This window comes from Piliocolobus tephrosceles, chromosome 8 (genome assembly GCF_002776525.5).
Source record: "Piliocolobus tephrosceles isolate RC106 chromosome 8, ASM277652v3, whole genome shotgun sequence".
In the NCBI taxonomy this organism is placed as follows: Eukaryota; Metazoa; Chordata; class Mammalia; order Primates; family Cercopithecidae; genus Piliocolobus; species Piliocolobus tephrosceles.
This window is the reverse complement of record NC_045441.1, coordinates 100,604,779-100,626,988: the sequence shown is the minus strand read 5'-3', so window position 1 is coordinate 100,626,988 and position 22,210 is coordinate 100,604,779. Positions and strand designations below refer to the sequence as shown.

Genomic DNA, 22,210 nt, shown 5'->3' with positions numbered 1-22,210 from the left:
CTTCAGCCTCCCGAGTAGCTGGGATTACAGGCACCCGCCACCACGCCCAGCTAATTTTTGTAGTTTTAGCAGGACGGGGTTTCACCATGTTGGAAGTAGATTTTTTAAAAACAGAACTAGCCGTTCAATTCAATGCCGTGACCACCTGGGTAACAGGGACTACAGAGAGGTCCTGAATAAATGTGTGCGCAAAGAACTGCAGGGCGCACAGCGCTTCCCCTCCTTCCTAGGAAGACACTGTAGAAGTCGCACCCATCCCAAGCTCTTGGATACTAGGGGCGGAAAGGAAGTGTCACTTTCTAAAGAACAAACACGACTGGTCGACCCTGTTTCTAAAGGGTTAACCCGCCTTCCCCGAGCAGGACAGTTTTAGCCGTGGGCACTTTTGGTGATTCACTTCTTGCCAACGTCAATGCGCGAGTCCGCGGTAGGTCCCGCCGGCCCCCTGGTTGGGCGACTTGAACACCCACCTCGGAGACGCCCCCACGCATCCGCTCCCCTCGCTGGACGGCCCCGCAGCGCGCCGTTCTGGGACGCGCACCCCGGGGCGGACCCGCGCTGGGACTGGGAAGCGCCCTAGCCCCGCAGCGATCGCAGACACGGCTTTCAAACAAAAGAGGCGCCCCGGGGGTGGGACCGGGACCTCACCCGGTCCTCGCAGAGTTGCGGCCGCCCGCCCCTTCAGCCCTGGCTCTCCGTGTGCGCATGAGCAGAGGCGCCTCCCTCTGTTCCTCCCAAGGCTAAACTTTCTAATTCCCTTCTTTGGGCTCGGGGGCTGCCAGGAGCGTGGCGAGCGCTCGCGTCGCCGGGTGAGGAGAACAAAGTGGCTGCGCGATTTTTCCCCCTTTCCAGCCCACCCCCCGCTTCCGTGGGAGCGACAGGAAATGGAAGGGCGCCTCTACTTTCTTTGAACATTTGCCTTTTTCCCCCTCCTTTTCACCTCTATAGAAAGGAAGACGGGAAGAAAGGGCAGGCAGCTCGGCGGGCGTCTTCTCCACTCCTCTACCGTGTCCCCGTGGCTGCAGGGAGCCAGCATGGGTCTTCTCCAGGTGTTAGCTTTCAGTTTCTTAGGTAATTCCGTGGAAACGGTGCGGGGAGGCGGATGGACTTGGGCATGGGGAAGGAAAACCCAAAAGCTGTTCGCTCACCTTCGAGGGAGACTGGGGGCTTGGGAGAGGGACTGGATGGAAATGACGCCCCTAGGATTAAACGCCACCGCCCTTGCTTAGGTGGTGGCTGGAGACGGCGCACGCTGAGTGCCTCGGACGCCGCATCCCCCGGGCTCTGCGCCCAAGCCCCGGCCCCTGCGGGCTTCCGCGGCCCCCGCTCAGGGTTTTGCACCCTCGGCCGCTTCACCCTGGGTTTCCCCACCGCGGAGGGCAGGTTCCCTGGGGTTGTCGGTAGTGACTGAGGAGGGCTCTCCAAAAATCCATTTCCCAGGAAAGTGCCTGAGCTGAGCGGAGGCTTCATTCTGGGAACAGATGGGGGCCATGTGGCTTTAATTAACCATCACTGTTTGTCTCCGGATGGCACCAGAAACAGCTGGACCTGGCGCTTCCCTGGAATGGCGAAGCCTTGAAACCACTCCAGAGCCCCAGGGACTGTCCATGGGCTCCCCCACCTCCGGAAAGCGGCATCCACCGCGAGACCCGGCGCCTAGCCCCCAGCGAAGCGCCGGTGACCCTCGCGCGTGCACGCACACGCACTCTCGCGCCCCGTGCTCACAGATTTCCACGCGCACACTCACACCGAGGATGCGTGGGCTGCCGCGTGCACGCGGGTTCACATGCGTGGGTGTGTGGCGCTTGGGGGGTCAGCCTTCCTGCGCCGGGCTCCAGGCACGTCTAGGGGGAGGGTCTATACATCCACCCTTTGTTGGGAGAGCTGCTCCCCGGGGCTGATCAGGGTGGGCGCGAGTGTCGGTGGGTTTCCCAGGAGGGAGGCTCTCGCTGCTGGACAGACCTGATGACGTGTGTGGGTTTCTTTCCGTGTCCTCCTCCTTTCCGAGTCCCTGCCTTCCCAGCCTCTTCTGCGCTCATCTCTCCATTGTCCTTTCTGTGCATTTTGCTTTCTTCCGAATGGACTGCCCTCTCTCCGCACCCACTCCCCCGCCCCCGCTTTTTGGTTTTGTTCGGACTCTACTCCCTGCTTGTGTGCCCCCAACCCTGTCGCCTGTCCTTCCCGCAGCCCTGTGCGGAGCCCGAGTGCGCGCTCAAGAACCCGAGTTCAGCTACGGCTGCGCCGAAGGCAGTTGCTACCCCGCCACGGGCGACCTTCTCATCGGCCGAGCACAGAGGCTTTCGGTGACCTCGACGTGTGGGCTGCACAAGCCCGAGCCCTACTGTATCGTCAGCCACTTGCAGGTGAGGGCTGAGAGCGGGGTTCGAGGCTCTTCTAGCGCCTCCTCCCGTCCAGACCTAAGGGGCAGGCCCTGGGGACTCCGCATCCTTCCAGCAATCCAGATAGGAAGCGCAGCCAGCCAGGGAGTCCCGGGATTAGACTGGTAGCTCACCCTTTCGCCCCATCTCAGTTTGCACAGTTGCATCCGCCACACATTTCCTGCTGGCGCGGTCAGTATGGAAAGGCAGGCCTGCCGAGAGTCCTGGCTGCCCCAACCCACCGCCTCCAAAGGCCTGATTGTGTGTGTGTGTGTGTGTTTTAATCTTTAGTTTTGGAAGTGTGCATTAAAGGTGATTTATCCTCTTTTTAAAATCCAGTGATCTTGGGTTCCTCCCCCGCCCCCAACCGCATTTTCACTTGAGTAAAGAGGATTCCTGCACTGACAGGCGTCTTGCAAGGTGATTCCAATCACTGAATGAACCCGTTTTCCTCTCCTCACTTGGTGCTGTTCCCCAACTAGATATCAGGATCAGATGCTTGCTTTCACGAAATGCCCTGATTGCCATGGTACCCTGATAAAGAAAGACCACAGTGAAATTTCAGGGTGTTACCTGTTTCTAAAAGAGGGCCCAAATTTTAGATTTCAGGGGTCATATTTATACAAACTCAAAAGTAATTTTAAAAGAAGACACAAAGTATAAAATATCCAGAATCAGAACACTTTTCCTTCATTTTTAAAAAGGAAGCTGGCCGGGTGCAAAATGACTCACACCTGTAATCCCAGCACTTAGGGAGGCTGAGGTGGGAGGATCACTGGAGCCCAAGAGTTCAAGACCAGCCTAGACAACATAGACTCTGTCTCTACAAAAAAAATTTTAAAAACTTAGCTGGGCGTGGTGGTCCACACCTGTGGTTCCAGCTATCTGGGAGGCTGAGGTGGGAGGATTACTTGAGCCCATTAGGTCCAGGCTGCAGTAAGTGATAATCAGGCCACTGCATTCCAGCTTGATCAACAAAGGGAGACCCTGTCTCAAAAAAATTTTTAAATAAAAAAAGGCTGATATTTCTGGCCTCTAACAAAAGCGGAAAGTATCAGTCTCACATTCAGGGCAAGTTCCAAGCTAATTGCCCAGAATGTGGTCAGCCCACCCACCTGTACAGTTGCCCTTCAGAAGGAGGACAGAATATTGTGTGTGGTTTGCACAGCAGATCCCTTAAAATGGAGTCACTTTTACACAGCAAAAAGCCCATTCTAGAGACCTGATAAATTAGACCAAAGGAATGTGGTAAAGTAGATTCCGTTCATTTGCTTCCAGGTTTATACAGAGATGTCTAGACTGCTTCCTCCTGATTAGAAGGGAGGCTGTAATTACACTTTTTTAAACTTTTTTTTTTTTTTTTTGGAGTTCTGGTGATTGTTCTCCAGTACTAGTTTCCTTGACTACAAGTTATTGAGGGCAGTTGATGTTACTTTTCTAATATTAGCATTTACATTTTACCTACAGTATTCTAACATTTTCTTGAGAGGCCCGGACATCCTGTAAATGAATCACCAGATTCTGAAATCAACTTTGGCCAAAATGAGAATCAGACTGTTTGTATTAAAAGCAACTGGAAAGACTATCCTCTCAGAGATGATTTCTATAGTTCGTTACTGGAGAAGTTTCTCTGAATGTGTGGAGAGCATCAGAGACCACAAGAAAGAGGCGCAGCGGTCTCTCCTGAGTGTGAAGCTGGCTCTTGGTGTTGCTTCTTGGTTCTTCTCTTCCTTTGGGAGAGGAAGAGGAAGAGGATGCAGTCTTGGTAGTTTCCCTTAAAAAAAAAAAAAAAAAGCAACTGGAGCCAGGCTCTCTGGTATATATGATTAGCCATGCATTTGTGAAGTGCTTTTCACAGATAACAGGGCCTAAAGAAAGGGACTGGACACGTGCTTTTCTCAAACATCTAGTGGGCATCAAGATTGAGAGAGGAAGCTTGTTTTATCCAGGCTCCCAATGCATCCCTGGCTTTTGGTCTCTGTTTTTTAGACAGTACACCTTGCCAGTCTCCAAATCCTTTTGACAAGAAAGTAATAACTAAATAAATACAACGTGAAATACAATGTAAAAGTTCAGTCAGTTAATTGTGTCCTTATAAGAATATTACGCTTAATCAAATGCTGTTTGTAACATACATGTGGGTCTCTTGTATATTTCAGTCTTAGTCTCATTTTCAGACTTAAGAATAATCTGCATTTCAGAAAATGTAGGTACAGAGCAAAGCTCCATGTAGAAAGGGAGCTATTAAGCTCTGTTGTTTATGATTTGCCTTGACGGAATGCACAGAAAATAGATAACTCTCCTAACCCAACTGCCCGGGTGTCTCTGGCTCCCATTTTAGGAAAAAGAGAGAAATTCAACGCTATCCTAAAACTTACAGTCTATCTTCATCCTACTTCATGACCATGTTGGGGTTCTTTGAACTGGCCCCAGATTATAGTGGTCCCAACATGGTCTGGTCCTCCCAACAGTCTGGCCCTCCCTTCCCCAGATACTCTGAGCAATTTGCAGGTTAGCCTGCATGCCCCCACCATTGATTCACTGCCCGGACAGGGTGGAAATGAGGAAGTCTGGTTCTGTGGTTCCCAAAGCTTCTCTAAATACTTCTGCCTAATACTTGGTTTCTGCTTCATTTAGGTTTTAGAAAATCAGGCCAAGCGAATTGTATTTTTTTCTTTCATTTTTAGTTTGCTTTCTGTCAGCAAAAATTCTCTAATATCTCCTCTGCATTTTACTGTAGAGTAAGCTCCTCTGTTTATTGAGATTAAGGTTTAAGCCTAGAAATTTGATTTTGGTTAGATTAATAGCTTGAGGAAACAATGCCCTCTTTTACTTTAGACCTTGAATTTGCAAGGAAGGAGGAAATTATTTTCAAGAGTATTTTAGACTCAGCAAGTTAAAAGTGAAAGATGTGATACAAATCACCTAAGCAATTTTCACACATTCATTTTTCTTGAAGCTAATAGGTTGATTTTTTGTATTGTGGGCTTGATGGGGTTTTTTAAATTAAAAATGTTTTTAATGAGGTTGCTTTCTAGACTGATGAACTCAACTTTGTTTTCAGGAGGACAAAAAATGCTTCATATGCAATTCCCAAGATCCTTATCATGAGACCCTGAATCCTGACAGCCATCTCATTGAAAATGTGGTCACTACATTTGCGCCAAACCGCCTTAAGATTTGGTGGCAATCTGAAAATGGTATGTGGTTGGTGTGGGGACAAGTTCCATTGAGTGTGATTGACAACTTGGGTGGAGCTTACAGGTTCCTGGGTGTTTGCAATTATGATTTGCTTCTCTGTCCTGTAAGTATGGCCTCTGACAGATTGACTGCCTGGAGCACTAACTTCTCTTGGTAAAATCTTATCCTCCTTCCCGAAGCATGTATTTCCTATAAGAAAGCAGTCTTTCATGCTAGACCAAAGGAGCATTTCATAGTCCTCATTCCGAGGGGCTTTTGGAGAGAGTGCTTGTGTGCCGGGGCCTGTCTGGGGAGGGTATGGGTACTGTCTCAGGCCCTTATTCTTCCACAAAACATAACATCTTTCACTTTGATCAATCCCAAAGGAAGGGGTAGAATCACAGCCCCCACTCCTCCCCTCGCCGCCTTCCTTCATCTACAGAAAATTTCTTGATAGTAATAATAGCACTGTGAATAAGCAGCAAGATGTAATTTTTCAAAGACTCTGTCAACTTGGATATGACCCCAAGTCAAATGGTTCCTCCAGTGATTGCATGAATTACACCCTTTTTCCTGTCTTTGCTATTTGGGGTTTGGTTTAATACATTCATCAAATATGATTTTACTGTTGCTGTGACATGAAGCCCAGATGAGTTTCACATTTATTTCAAACTCGGATGCTGAAATTTGGGGAATAAAGGTAGAGTTATTGTGTTTGTTAATCAACAATGTACCATTAGATCTTCTTTTTAAAAAAATGTGAAAGTATCCTCAAAGAAGTGAACCTAACCCTGGTCGTTAAAAAGCCTGGAGACTACTAGATTTCTTTATTTTATGCCCTACACCTGGGGAGCCTTTGGATGCCATTGCAGCCATCTATCATTTTGTAAAGACAAACACCCTTAATAGATTTCTTTGTCATTGACTGTTTGTTTGTTTATTTTTGAGGCAGAGTCTCACTCTGTCTGTCACCCAGGCTGGAATGCAATGCTGCAATCTCAGCTTACTACAACCTCCACCTCCCGGGTTCAAGTGATTCTCCCGCCTCAGCCTCCTAAGTAGCTGGGATTACAGGCACATGTTACCACGCCCAGCCAATTTTTTTGTATTTTTAGCAGAGACGGGGTTTCACCGTGTTAGCCAGGATGGTCTCGATCTTCTGACCGCATGATCCACCTGCCTTGGCCTCCCAAAGTGCTGGGATTACAGATGTGAACCACCACGGCCGCTTATCATTGACTGTTAAATTGCAATATTTTCTAGACTATTGGTTTCTAGGGAGAGTTGGTTTGTTCATTGGTTGGCCTTGGCAATTCACTGGTTACAAACTTCACTGGGTCATCAGAAAGCATGTATCATTTAGAGCTATGTTCATTTTTATGGGAGCATATTTTGGTTGATACTTCAGTGTGAAAGAGAAGTTTCTGTAAATCTGCAATGCATCCTGAAGACTTCTGAAACAGCAGCAAGCTTATGACAAAGACTAGGAGCATATCCTGATCTCCCACATTCTTCCAGTGAAAGACCGTTTGAAGAAGATGTCTCAACATTAGGATCGAGACTGTCCCCATTTTAGTCAACAGACAGTGAAACAGTTTATCATGTGCTGTAGTTCTAGAGGAAGATTTGTCTTGGTTATGTCGAGTTAATCAACTTCTACAACTTCGAATCTGTGGGACAAAAGAGACCAGATGCCAGAAAGAAGAGATTTTCCAGTAGAGGGGCTTGAGTTCTCTGTCACTCTGTCACAAGAAATTAGATGAGATTAGACTGATGGAACTTAGTCTTTAGAAAGTCAAACTGATTGTTACTATACCCTATCATCTCTGTGTTGTCTGATTACAATTGAAGACTTTATGAACGTGATTTTATCTATTTTCTGTGTGTTTTGCAAAGTTGTGCTTATACATGGCAGGGTTAAATTATCAGTGTCCAGGCACAGAAACGAGCTTGAAATGTACAACTATTTTTACCCATCATGATGATCTATTCCTAGGTCTGACAGAAATCCAATATACTATAGAAGAATGACCTTGTTTCTTTTTTCTGGATTTTTCTTCCCATATAAAAAAAGCCTGTAGTGCTTTATCAGGTTATAAATCTAAATGGAATGTGCTTTTGGCGCACACATTGCAGCATATGTTTTTAGGTTACAGAAATGGCACTAGTCTTGCTTCGCACTTTACATTATTTTGTTATCTCTTAATTTTGAACAAATATTGTAGGTTTTTAAAAGCCTGGAAGAGGGCAGACATATAGTTGCCTAACATTTCACTCAAAAATAAATACCCATTGTAGTTTTGTAATGTGCTTCTTTTTAATAAGTTAGATAAGATTAGTTAGTATGATTATAATGTTTTTCTTTTAACATTCCAGCTAACTCATATCCGTTCTAGTGACCACTTTCCACGCCCCGCCCCCCCCCATTGACTTGGCAATTTTCCAGCAAGAGAGTTTGTTTCAAAAGGTCCTCCTGATTTCCTGAAAATACACCAGCCTGTGACATGATTCATTCTGACACATTCCTGTCTTCCCGCATTTAAGACTTCTTTTGCTCTGGAAGATGGACCCCAAAAGCTCTCTCAAACACAAGAAGCATGGAAAGTCTCCCTTGCTGAACAGGCAGGCTTGAGAGCTCTAGGGACTGGGGAGGAGGTGCTTTCCATCTCTGGAATTCCAGTGGCCTTTTTAACGTGTTTAAGTGAGACTGATTGAGCCTCGGGGCAAGGGTGCAAAGGCTTATTTGTTTGTTCAGGCTTTCCCCTGAAAGAGAAGATGTTAGTATTTGTTCTGAGCCAGTTTATTTGACCGGCTCTTTTTTCCTCTGGCATTGGTTTTCATTGTGGAAATGCATCCAAAGGTTTCCCCTTCAGGGATAGGTTTTTCTAGGTTGTAGTATAACTAACATATGTGGTAGACTCTTATTTATTTTCTTTGCTGCTGCATAGAGAAAAAGGAATATTTGTGTTTCTACTGGAGGAGGGTTGTGTCCTTGTGCATCAGACTGCAAGCTGACCCCCTACTGTGCACAGGAAGTGCCCTCCCGTTTTTCCTTTGAGAGCAGCTTGGATTAAAGGGTTGGGAAGATGTTTCACTTCTGGCTAGGCAAAGGATGTCTTTCTTGACAGCAGCTAGAGGCACTCTGCCAGATGTCTTGTTCCAGTGAGCAGATTCAATCTGTTGAACTCCAGAATGATTTGTGGAAAACTGAAGAATCATTCGACTTTGCTTTACCACCTAAGCAAGCCCACAGGATTATTATTTAGTTTCAGCTTCAGCTTAAGGTAGAATGCAAGGATACTTTCTATGGGGACCATAAAAATAATTTTAAAAACATAGTCTCAACTATTCACAGATGTTTCTGTTTACAGTTTCATTTGTTGTTTTGCCTTTTTTTTTTTTTTTTTTTTTTAATCTCCTGTAGGTGTGGAAAATGTAACTATCCAACTGGATTTGGAAGCAGAATTCCATTTTACTCATCTCATAATGACTTTCAAGGTAAGAAATCCATAACTTTCTCACAAATGACACGAGAGTGCTGTGTAATGTCCCCTTTCACAATGGATGTCAGATGTGAGTTGACCTAAATGGGAACTTAAATATTATTGTTGCCATAAATTGGGGTAATTGAGCAGTTTTTAAAACATGAGCATGAATAACTACATTTAACAAATACTCTATTTTCATGACAATAAGTAGAAAGAGCCTCTATTCTAAGGTAATTCAACTGTAAACTTTTAATTAGGTATCTTTTTATTTCCCCATAGAGTAAGGCAGTGTTGACCCTCTTCCAAACCGCAGTAAAACATCTGGAGAGTAAATCCCTGGTCCCTTGTGTTTATGCTTTAATACTGACTTTGGTAACTGGAAAGGAAGTGTGTTCTCTTTGGTTTTCAAAGTTTTGCAAAATTTGTGGGAACAGTTTTACAGTTCCTTAAGAAATGTGTAATGCCTTCTTAAATGTGGATTTTCTCATCATTTCTCTTTGAGACATGTAAAATGACTCCAGAACTAGGGAATGTCTCTGTACAAAGTCCCTTTGTTTCTTCTTAAGCAGCTGCCTGGAAATGACAGACTTCACATGGCTTAAAGTACACATTGGCGCACAGAAAACCCATAATTTACTTATTGCTTCTCAGATTAAAAATCACTTTTGAATAGTTTTCATTTGGAGTTGGGAACCTTATCTACACCCTCTCAGGAAAGGAAAAGGTGCCAAGGATAGATTTACCATGTGGGCAGGCAGCCATGAAAATCTCACTGTCTCTGCCACCAAAGTGGGAGGCCAAGGAGCTAGGGTGGGCGTGGGAGTCAGAATGCAACTAGGAGGGACGTTGGGCTGTGCAGTTCCCTGGCCTGAGCCTTCATCCCCGTGCCCACTCCCCAGCAGCCTGCTGTTCCTGCTGGAGCAGGAAGGTGGGCACTGTGACTGTGACACCTGGTATTGAGAGTGGTGGGGAAGGTTTCACTAAATAAATCATCAACTACTACTTGTCACCAACCGCTTGTCCCTTCATTGACCACATAGTCGATCTGGTGATTAAATTGGTGCTCATCGGCGTACAAGGATGTTACCTTTAAGTTATGTGACACCTAGGAATACTCAAAATCATCTTTATTAATGTTTATGATCCTATCTTTTCCTTTGCAGAGGGCATCTGTTCATATACAGAGATAGTTCTGAGTTCATCTAGATCCAAAAGTCCTTTGGGCACATGTTTTGTAGTTGAATACTCATTCAGGTGAATACAGTGGGAGAAAGATGAACTTACTCATGTAGGTGCAAAAGGTAAAACGGGGGCAGTGATTGAACTGAGACACGCAGAATGGCTATAAGCTGGGGCCAGGTGCGGTGGCTCACACCTGTAATCCCAGCACTTTGGGAGGCCAAGGCAGGCAGATCACTTGAGGTCAGGAGTTCAAGACCAGCCTGGCCAATATGGTGAAACCCCAGCTCTATTAAAAATACAAAAATTAGCCAGGCGTGGTGGCACATGCCTGTAGTCTCAGCTACTTGGGAGCCTGAGGCAGGAGAATCGTTTGAACCCTGCAGGCAAATGTTGCAGTGAGCCAAGATCATGCCACTGCACTCCAGCCTGGGCAACAGGGTGAGACCCTGTCTCAAGAAAAAGAATAGGTACAAGTTATCACACTGGTTTATGAGAAAACAACTCATCCTTCGGGTCCTAGCTCCAGTGAGAAAAGCAACATCTATGGGGTTGGGTACATGGGGTATGAATCCCTGTCTGCTCCTTCTTGGCATGTTTGGCCAGAGCTGTGACTTCTTCATTGGTAAATGGGAAGAGGAATAATACCTACATCATAGGACATAGGACAGAATGGCGATGGTCTCCTGTTCCCCTCTGTTTTTTGTTTTTTGTATTTTAAATACTGAGTCTCGCTCTGTTGCCCAGGCTGGAGTGCAGTGGTGCAATCTTGGCTCACTGCACCCTCCACCTCCTGGGTTTCAGCAATTCTCCTGCCTCAGGCTCCTGAGTAGCTGGGACTATAGGCACATGCCACCACACCTGGCTAATTTTTCTATTTTTGGTAGAGACAGGTTTCACCATGTTGGCCAGACTGGTCTCGAACTCTGACCTCAGGTGATCTGCCCATCTTGGCCTCCCAAAGTACTGGGATTACAGGCATGGCCACCGTGCCTGGCCTGTTCCCTTCTGTTCTAGGAATTCGGATAATCTTGCTGGCCTGGCATATAGTGGGAACCTGAAAGTCTTTATAAATGCAGATGCTTGGCATATAGTAATTGCTCTAAAATGTTTACTGAATGAAAGAATAAGTGGATAAATGAATTCAACCATCTTCTGTTTGTAAGAAACTACCCTACTTAAAGTCTTATGGGAAATTGTGAAGATAGCATAGTGACTGCCCTCCAGGAGCTTCCAGTCTTCCAGGGGAGAAAGATATACTTGCAAATGACTTACAGTACATGACAGAAGCAGAAGTTCAGACAATGTATGTTAGCCCGGAGGAGGGTGAGATTAATTTTAGCCTAGAATAAAGAAGAAACCTAGGACTGGGACTGCACTTGACCTGGACCAGGAAGGGAGAGCAGGATGTCAGTGGGAGGAGATAGAAGAAAGGCCATTCATGGCCAGAGGGAAACAGTCTGAGAGCAAGGCACTGGTGGTGGGACAGTGGGTCAGGGTTTGCTCAGCAAGTGCTATGTAGATTTGCCTCGAGTTTGGGGTAGTGAGAGAAGGAACGTAAAGTAAAAGTAGAAAAGCAGATTAGACGCAAAGGGCATTGACTCCTTGCTAGGGAGTGTGAACTTTATAAGAAAAAGGGAGCTGTTACAACTGATCAGTCTTAGAAATTTTTTTTTTTTTTTTTTTTTGAGATGGAGTCTCACTCTGTTGCCCAGGATGGAGTGCAATGGTGCGATCTCAGCTCACTGCAACCTCTGCCTCCCAGGTTCAAGCGATTCTTCTGCCTCAGCCTCCCGGGTAGCTGGGATTATGGGCATGCGCCACCACACCCGGCTAATTTTTTATTTTTAGTAGAGACAGGGCTTCACCATGTTACTCAGGCTGGTCTCGAACTCCTGACCTCAGGTGATCCACCTGCCTCTGCCTCCCAAAATGCTGGGATTACAGGCTTGAGCCACTGCACCCAGCCTCTTTTCGTATTTTTAATAATGAATGATCATTTCTTGCCAAAATTTTCTACTCTGAGGTGATTGGGATAATTCTGTTGCAAAAACATTAACATTTAGTATGACTCTTTTTTCCTATATTCTTGCAGTTAGTAACTGCAGCTATCATGCTATTTTGTGCTTTATTTTTGCTTATGCCAGCCTTAAAGATCCAGATTTCTGGATCTTTAATTAAAAAAAAAAAAAAATGAATACCAAAAAAAAAAAAAAAAAAAAAGGGAACCATTGACAAGAAAAGGAGACCTGTGTTTCAGGAAGGTAGCCCAAGAGGAAATACAAAGCAAGGAGTGGGATGGCAAGAATAAAGGACACGTTGGGAGGCTCTATTGATGTCAGCATTGATGAAACATTAATGGAGGGTTGGTGCTAATGCAAAAACTGGCTGTGATTCTCAAGTAGGAGGGAGCCTCTTCCTGCACCCCAAGAGTCCTGTATCTTAGAAAGCTTTTTCAAATCCCATGTGTCCACTCACTGCCATACTCTGATACTCTCTGCTGTTACTGCCTTTGAGGATCATTGCCAAGATGAGGAGCCCCTGTTTTCTAAGGGCAGTCATTTGGATCCTTTAAAATCAAAAGCTGAACCGTGAAGTGGAGAAATATTAGAAGCAGAACAGTGGAAGGAAAGGGCTGAATCAAAAATTACTTAGGGCTGCTCTGCCTATGGAGTAGCCATTCTTTTCTTCCTTTACTTTCTTAATAAACTTGCTTTCACTTAAAAAAAAATTACTTAGAAAGTCAAGTGAAATAACTAGGAAGATGGTGAAGCTACTAACAGTAGTGAAATCAGGAAGAAAACTGAGGTTGTTGATTTTTTTTCCCCAAGTTTGCCATAGAGATGGCTAATTGCTAAGTAGATTTAGACTAGCAAAAGCTCACTTAGCATGTATACAGTATGTTTTTCTATATTGCTAGATGTTTCAAAACTCATAACTCTTGGCTGGGCATGGTGGCTCATCCCTGTAATCCCAACACTTGAGGGGCTGAGGTGGGAGGATTGCTTGAGCTTCAGGAGTTCAAGACCAGCCTAGGCAGCATAGCAAGACCCTGTCTCTGCAAAAAATTTAAAAATTAGCCAGACATGGTGGCACACGCCTGTAGTCCCAGCTACTCAGGAAGCTGAGGTTGGAGGATCGCTTGAGCCCAGGAGGTCAAGGCTGCAGTGAACTATGATTGTGCTAGTGCACTCCAGCCTGGGCAACAGAGCGAGACTGTATCTCAAAAAGACACAAAAAACTCATAGGTCTTTTGTTTATTATAAATTCGGAGGCAACTGTGCAGCAACGGCAGGCCTGAGAAGGTTGATGACTAAGCAGAGAGCATGGAAAGGATTCTATTCTTTAGGTAAAATGTGTTGTTCTGGTTTCCAGCAACTTCTTAACTCCACGGGAAATTGGATGACTCGTCAATGGTCCTTTGGGACTTAAAAGTTTCCAAAAGAGAGGGAGAAGGAAGCACAGCCAGAAATGGCTTTCACACTTTTTCAGACCTTCCCCTCTCTGCCTCTCCCCAAGCCTCCCAGCCGGGCTCTCACGTACCTCCCAGTGGTACGTGGCACATATGGTTCAGTTAGTCCTTAGGAATTTTTCTCTCTTATTTTAAAAGTCTTAGGCTAATACTGTCTTGAGTTGAATATGGTATCATTTTCTTATATTCCTGAGTAGGTGAAAAAAAAACCTGAGCAGCTAGTGAGTGAATAAGTCAAAGAGTCTGTCAAAATGTAATTGTCCATTTTCTTATCCTTGACATCTTTTATCAGAGAAAAAGCCCAGCAGGATTATTAAGGAGGGCTAAAGAAAGCCTAAGCATGTTTCTAGTTTTCAGCATTAACTCTCCCCCCAATTTCTGTCAAGCATTGGTTTTAATTCAGAAGTAAGTGTCTTTATTTAGCTTCTGTTTTCTAGGTCAACTGAACTTTCCTTTGATCTTCTTCCCTTGTAATGTGACTTCCAATTCCCAAAATGCATCACTGTGTTGGTCAGTGTCAAAGCTTTTGCCTGATTGCCTGTTTTCAGTGCTCTTTCTGCTTCATCTTTTACTTCCAGTTTTCTCTGTTCACCACACCCTCCTAAATCTCCCTCCTGCCTTGGTTTCAGAAGACTGCCTTTTTCTCTTTCCTCTCTGACACTCATTTTCCAGTCTTCTATGCCTTTAGCCAGTGAGGGAGAAAGATAGGCATGGATTTGAATCTAAGCTCTGCCTGTAACTAGCAAATCAATGTCTCCGAGCCTCAGTTTTCTCATTTGTCAGACAAATGTGTTGTGAGGGTACATTGGTTTCCTATGGATGCCATAACACAGTGTCACAGGACTGGGTGACTCAAACAACAGAAATGTATATCCTCACAATTCCATAGGCTAGGAATCTCAGGGTAAGGTGTTGGCAGGGTTGGTTTCTGCTGAGGCCTCTCTCCTAGGTTCGGGATGGTTGTCTTCTCCCTGTGTCTTCACACGGTCTTCCCTCTGTGCATGTGTGTGTCCTCATCTCTTCTTACAAGGACACCAGTCATAAATGATAAGAGCCCACCCTCATGACCTCATTTAACCTTCATTACCTCTTTAAAGAGCACATCTCCACATACAGCGTCCTGGAGTTACATCTTCAACATACGACTTTTGCGGAAACACAAATAAGCCCAAATTATAGAGAGCTGAAGTAAATAATGTTAATGAGTGGTACTGGCACCACTCTGTTTTCCTTTTCTAGCCCCTGGTTGATACGTTTTTCTGGAGCACAGACTTAGACTCTTTTTACCTTGCCCATTCCTTTTTCTTTTCTTTTTTTTTTTTTTGAGACATCATATACTTGGAGGTTTCAAATATTATGTGTGTGCAGTGACTCCCAAATTAATGTTTCAAGCTCCCTTCTTGCAGCTGAGTGCCAGACCACTTTTTCCAAGTGTCTGATGGGTATCTCCACATGGATATCGCACATGTGACTAGTTCGCCTACAACCAAATGCTTTCACACCTCTTCCCCATTGTTGTCACTGGCAACACATCTACCTAGCTACCCAAGTGCAGGTGCCTGCATTTCTTTCCTCACTCTGCCTTTTCCACTGCAGTCTCGTTGATCACCAAGTGTAATTCAATATAGTCTTCTGTCACTAAATTTTCAGAGTGGTCAGTCCCATCCCTTTCTATCCTCATTGTAACTTCTCAGGTTAAAACCTTCATCTTTTTCTTTCACTTGGTTTTCCTGTGCTTTGTGTTGTCCATGTCCAGTAACTCTACCACAAGAGTTATTTTTCTAAAGCGCAGTATGATCATTTCATTCATCCACTTAAATTTTTTAGTGTTCCCTTTTCATTGCAAAAAGATAAGTCCCTTAGCATGGCAACTCTTTCTTATCCAGGCCCGACCAACCTCTTCTGCCACGTGTAGCCACTTCCACCCACTGCCTGGAAAATACCTTGTTGCCCTTCTAAGATCCAATTTGGCCCAGGTGCTGTGGCTCACACTTGTAATCCCCTCACTTTGGGAGGCCAAGGTGGGTGGATCACCTGAGGTTAGGAGTTCTAAACCAGGCTGGCCAACATAGTGAAACCCCATCTCTACTAAAAATACAAAAATTAGCTGGGCGTGGTGGCACGTGCCTGTAATCCCAGCTACTTGGGAGGCTGAGACAGGAGAACTGTTTGAACCCAGGAGGCGGAGCTTGCATTGAACTGAGATCATGCCACTGCATTCCAGCATGGGCGACAGCAGGACTCTGTCTCAAAAAAAGATTCAATTTTATGCCTTCTTCTCTGTGAAGTATTCCTAGTTTTTTTTTTTTTTTTTTCTTGGCAGTAAAATATCCATAACAGAAAGTCTACCATTTTAGCCATTTTTAAATGTATAATTCAGTGGTGTCATGTATATTCACAATGTTGAGCAACCACTAAGACTGTCTATTTCCAGAACTTTTTCATCACCCCAAACAGAAATTCTGTGGCTATTGCCCCTCTGCCCAGCCCCTGGTAACTGCTAATCAACTTTGTGTCTCTGTCTACTTAACCAATTCTAGGTATTTCATACAAATGGAATCATATAATATTTGTCCTTTTGTGTGGCTTATTTCGCTTAGCATAATGCCTTCAAGGTTCATCCATGTAGCATGTATTGGCATTTCGTTCCTTTTGGTGGCTGAGTAATATTTCACAGTATGTATATATCACATTTTGTTTATCTTCATCAGTTGATGGGTACATGGGTTGTTTCTGCCTTCTGGCTGTTGTGAAAAATACTGCTGTGGTGAACATTCATATACAAGTCTCTGTTTGAGTTCCTGTTTTCAATTCTTCCGGGTATATACCTAATAATGTGGAACTGCTGGATTTTCCAGCTTCTTGAGTTATTAATTTCTTCCTCTTCCTTTTCCAAAGCACACTGCATGCGACCCTACTGTGGTGTTTTACATAGCATACTGCAATTTATTGACACCCATATCTGTACCTCATTGAACTGTGTATAGCATATAGACAGCATATAGTCCACTGGCTGCTAAGGAGATAGTCATACATTTATTGAATGATTAAATGAACGAATGAAGGAACAAGCACTCAAACTTGCCACTCATATTACAGTGTACATGGTGACTAAATACATGAAAGTGCCTGTTTATAATAAGCTTCTAAAGAGAAACAGTTTACTTACCCAGTAGGGTGGGGGAGAGTGCACATTTTAGAGGCTATACACTTTCCTTGTGAGAAGAGGCTCCGTGGAACAGCTTAAATTATTTGAAATCCAGTCACAGTCTGAAATACAAACCACATGCAGTTCAAGTTTGTGGCATACAGTTGAGTGACATTTTTACCTGAGATTTAAAAAAATACAGACTACCAATAAAAAACATCAAATGAGATTTTTGCTCCTGCCTTTAGACATTCCGTCCAGCTGCTATGCTGATAGAACGATCGTCCGACTTTGGGAAAACCTGGGGCGTGTACAGATACTTCGCCTATGACTGTGAGGCCTCGTTTCCAGGCATTTCAACTGGCCCCATGAAAAAAGTTGATGACATAATTTGTGATTCCCGATATTCTGACATTGAACCCTCAACTGAAGGAGAGGTTTGTTTGCTTCTGTGTTTTACATTCTACTTGCAAATCTACTTTTTGATTATTGCAAAAATACCAGTTACTCTTGTTTCCATTTTTTAGGTGATATTTCGTGCTTTAGATCCTGCTTTCAAAATAGAAGATCCTTATAGCCCAAGGATACAGAGTAAGTTCATTTTCAAATAAAAGTTTGTTTTTGTTTGTTTGTTGTTTTGTTTTGTTTTGTTTGAGATGGAGTTTTGCTCTTGTTGCCCAGGCTAGAGTGTAATGGCATGATCTTGGCTCATCACAACCTCCCCCTCCTGAGTTCAAGTGATTCTCCTATCTCAGCCTCCCAAGTAGCTGGGATTACAGGCATGAGCCATCATGCCCAGCTAACTTTATATTTTTAATAGAGATGGGGTTTCTCCATGTTGGTCAGGCTGGTCTTGAACTCCCAACCTCAGGTGATCCGCCCACCTCGGCCTCCCAAAGTGCTGGGATTACAGGCATGAGCCACTGCGCCTGGCTCAAATAAAAGTTTTTGTTTGTTTTGTTTTGTTTTTTGAGACGGAGTTTCACTGCTATTGCCACACTGGAGTGCAATGGTGTGATCTCAGCTCACTGCAACCTCCATCTCCCAGGTTCAAGCAATTCTGCGCCTCAGCCTCCCGAGTAGCTGGGATTACAGGTGCCCACCACCACGCCCAGCTAGTTTTTTTGTATTTTAAATAGAGATGGGGTTTCACCATGTTGGCCAGGCTGGTCTCGAACTCCTGACCTCAGGTGATCCACCCACCTTGGCCTCCCAAAGTGCTAGAATTACAGGCGTGAGCCAACGCGCCTGGCCCAAATAAAAGTTTTGATGGTAAACAGCAACCATGGAATAAGTCTTACTCACAATCTAAATATTCGGTGTTAAATCTACCCTCTTCATTTTCCTTCTTTCTCTGCATTATCTGACCAGAAGGTCTTGAAATTAGCAGTAATTACTCTCCACTGATAGAGAATACATTTACATCTGATATAAGATGTAAATACAATACATCCGATATAAGATTTAGAAGTTATCAAGTAATTATATTGATCATACCTTATTTTATTGCTCAGTACATTAATTAGGGTATATATTGGGCTTTTGTATCAACGTGTCCCCAAAAATCTAGTTGTTCAAATAAGGTGAAAGTTTCTTTCTCTCTTATGAAACCCATCAAAGAGTTTTCTAGAGAAGAAATGTAGCTCAATTGCCATAATTAAACTTCCTGGATAAAATACAGGATGATGCCCAGTTACATTTTGCAGATAAATCATTCTTTTTTTAAGCATAACAACTATATCCCATATACCCCATGTAATATTTGTGTTTAGTACAAGTGTGTCCTGTGCAATATTTGTGGTTGGTATAACTATGTCCCATGTGATATTTGAGACACACTTTATCCTAAAAAATGATTGTTTATCTGCAATTCAAGTTTAACTGAGTGTTGTTTATATTTAACTATTTATTGTTAAATCTGGCAACCCTAGTTATAAGACCACCCATGTTTCCAGGTTTATTCACATGGTTAGAGTTAGACCACCACCACCATGTCCTCATCTCAACTCAGGAGAAGAGGGAAGATGAGGCAAGCAAATTCCATTTAAAGAGGAGATGTAGGCCAGGTGCAGAGGCTCACTCCTGTAATCCCACCACTTTGGGAGGCCAAGGTGGGCGGATCACTTGAGGTCAGGAATTCGAGACTAGCCTGGCCAACATGGTGAAACTCTCTTTACTAAAAATACAAAAATTAGCTGGGTGTGGTGGCGCATGCCTGTAATGCCAGCTACTCAGGAAGCTGAGGCGGGAGAATTGCTTGAACCCAGGAGGCGGAGGTTGCAGTGAGCCAATGTCGTGCCACTGCACTCCAGCCTGGGTGACAGAGCAAGACTCTGTCTCAAAAAACAAAAAAATGAGACGTGGAAGTTGCACATGTCACTTCTGCTCACATCTCATTGGCCAGAATTAGTCACATGACTGTATTGCAGGAGAAACTGGGAAACATCTCTAGGTGGTCATGTGCTCTACTAACACTCTTGGCGAGGGCTGTTACTGTCAAAGGAAGAAGGGAAGAAAGAATACTGAAGATAAATCAGAAGTCTGTGCCATATTCAGTATACTCAATAAAATGAGGGTTGCGTTTCCATTTCATAGAAGAATAAGCTGAAGCTTATAGAGTTGGATATTATTACATAAGGTGACATGGCTATTAAATGGCAGTCAGATCTTGAATCCATATGTTACAGTGCTCAGTTTAGAGCTCTTTACCACATTCAACAACTGCTCTTATTACACAATTACATTTTAATCTTCTTGGGAGGCATGTATGGTAATTAAAAGAATGGGCTCACCGGGTGCGGTGGTTCACGCCTGTAATCCCAGCACTTTGGGAGGTCTAGGCAGGCGGATCATGAGGTCAGGAGTTTGAGACCAGCCTGACCAACATGGTGAAACCCCGTCTCTACTAAAAACAGATAAGTTAGCTGGGCGTTGTGGTGCGCACCTGTCACTTGAACCCGGGAGGCGGAGCTTGCAGTGAGCCGAGATCACGCCATTGCACTCCTGCCTGGGTGACAGAGTGAGACTCTGTCTCAAAAAAAAAAAAAAAAAAAAAAGAATGGGCTTTGGAGTCACAAACTCCTGGATTTAAATGTGTTCATAAATCATAAATGTGTTCAGTAAATCAAAGCTGTTGCTACAGTTATTGCTGTTGATGTTGCTGTCGCCATCGGCTGTGGTTTGGGTTTCGCACAGGACTAGTCTCAAATGTTGGAATGAAAGGTGAGACTGCCTCTCCTGCTACTGAGGTGCAACCAGTTGAGTAGAGGCGGGGCTGATTCTTGCTGATCTCTCCCAGCTGCACAAGGCCCTATTTTTAACCAAGGCCCCAAGGAACTTCCAAACTTGAAGCATGGAAGAATAGAGTGGAAGAAGTCCAGGGAATAGTGCCAGAAAAATGCTGCTTCCCTGTTGAAACTAATTTTACATGTGACCCAGGCTGTCTCTGGTCTGTAATTTACTCATTCATTCTGTTGTAAAACAAATATTTAATAGATGTGTCCAGCTCTGCACCAATTTCTGAGTGAGCCATGAGGGCTTTCCTCCATGTCTCAAAATGCGGTTGTGAAAAATGTCCACATGGGCTCTGGGACAGATACCCCCTAAGTCCCTAAAAGGACTCAACCATCTGCCCGCTGTAAGGTGAAATTTGTGGGACTTGGGGAATGTGTTGTCTTTATTATTTTGATTCTTTTGTCTTTTGTTGTTAAATGGCATCGGAGAATCTTTTTCTATGTTATGGAAGCATGCATGTTAGCTGATCATGCTTTTGATTTAATTTGTAATCAAAGGAGCAATATCTCTTTAGTTGTGTATTGTTGAGACCTCTGAGACTCACTTCAGAAGTGATTTGCCTCTTAGAATAGCAGTCAAGATGAGGCTCGCTTGTTAAATATGGCAGGAGAGAGTTGGGGAGCGTATTTGCTCTACTGAGGGTTTCCACAAAGGTCAGTTCAAGGGTTTCTAAATACTCCAGCTGCTCTTCAAGTTTGTTGTTTGGCCTCTTGTCAATAGGCGCTTGTGCTCATTTTGTGCAGGAGGATTTGTGCAGGAGGAAGTGTTGGCGTTCATAACTGCCATTCAGTTGGGGAGTACCACGGTTTCTCTGTTTAGTTTTTGAGTTTACAAAGAACCTAAGTTTAACATATGGACTTTCCCTTTCTACCCGCAGCCATTTCTGTAGCTTTATTGTAAGCTATGTATATATTTAAAGCATTTGAAATTGTATTTGGGCTTTGAAAGTATCTGATGCACTGGGCCACTACCATGTTGTCTTATGTTGTAAATTATAAGAATGCATAGACATAACTGACAGTAAAGAGCCATTTCAGGCTACAGAGCTTGAGAGTGCAGACAGATGAATCAACCTCTGGGGATCCAGTTCAGCATGAAGAACTTAGTAACTCATGAAAACCTTGTGGAGAAGGTTGAACGGCTCTTGGTTTGTCTAGTTACTATAGAATGTAGTTGGTAGCCCAGCGTTTATAATAAGCGTAAGTCTGCAGACCTAGGAAGAAGAGGGAAAGATAAAATTGATTTACAAGTAACTTGTATTTGAGAAAAAATAATTTGCCCCACATCCTAATACTAAGCTTCCTTATGCTTATGTCACTATATAATATTGAAAAATGCGGAAATGCTTTGTAAAACCGGGACAAAAAAGTTGTGGACAAAAATGTTGCTTAAAAACTTGAAATATTCTCTCCTTGGGTTATAGTTATTCTATAGCAGTAACACTATTTTGGTAACTTGAATGTCATTTAAGTGGTGGGAAATTTCAAATAGTAGTTTCCCTTCCAAAAATAGAAACAAAAATATTTCTAACTATCTTATAATAACAAGGAGAATTGGAGTGCTTTGATAAATCTTTTCCCACTTGAATGGAATTTTCTGATGTTGAAACTGACACTAATTGCTGTGGGAAGCAGAGGGCATTGTGCTACTTCAAATTATTGTCTGCCCGCAGGTTCCAGCAGTCATGCAGCTGCATTCTTACAGTTTATCCACTTTCACACTTCTTCCTGAACAGTTGTTCTACAAACAGACCCATCACAAAATAGATACTCTTTTTTGTTGTTGTTCAGGCAATTCTCCTGCCTCAACCTCCAGAGTAACTGGGATTACAGATTACAATTAGCCACCATACCTGGTTAATTTTTTTTTTCTTTTCTTTTTTTGGAGACAGAGTTTTGCTCTTGTTGCCCGGGCTGGAGTGCAATGGCACGATCTCGGCTCACTGCAACCTCCGCCTCCCAGGTTCAAGCCTCAGTCTCCCTAGTAGCTGGAATTTCAGGCAGATGCCATGATGCCCAGCTAATTTTTTTATTTTTAGTAGAGATGGGGTTTCACCATGTTGGTCAAGGTT

General features: G+C 43.9%; 1 protein-coding gene and 1 pseudogene across 1 annotated transcript in view; both read left to right on the top strand.

Annotated features, from left to right (window-relative positions):
• The first annotated feature begins 745 nt into the window (after nt 1–745).
• Nucleotides 746–22,210, top strand: part of LAMB1 (laminin subunit beta 1) — an 84,407-nt gene continuing 62,942 nt past the window's right edge. The window contains exons 1-7 of the mRNA XM_023183048.2: nt 746–809; nt 949–1,071; nt 2,188–2,363; nt 5,443–5,578; nt 8,983–9,056; nt 17,094–17,282; nt 17,373–17,436. Of these exons, the coding sequence (XP_023038816.1) occupies nt 1,035–1,071; nt 2,188–2,363; nt 5,443–5,578; nt 8,983–9,056; nt 17,094–17,282; nt 17,373–17,436 (676 nt within the window). The 5' untranslated portion in view covers nt 746–809; nt 949–1,034. The remainder of the gene's footprint in view (nt 810–948; nt 1,072–2,187; nt 2,364–5,442; nt 5,579–8,982; nt 9,057–17,093; nt 17,283–17,372; nt 17,437–22,210) is intronic.
• LOC111520418 lies at nt 3,957–4,148 on the top strand (annotated as a pseudogene).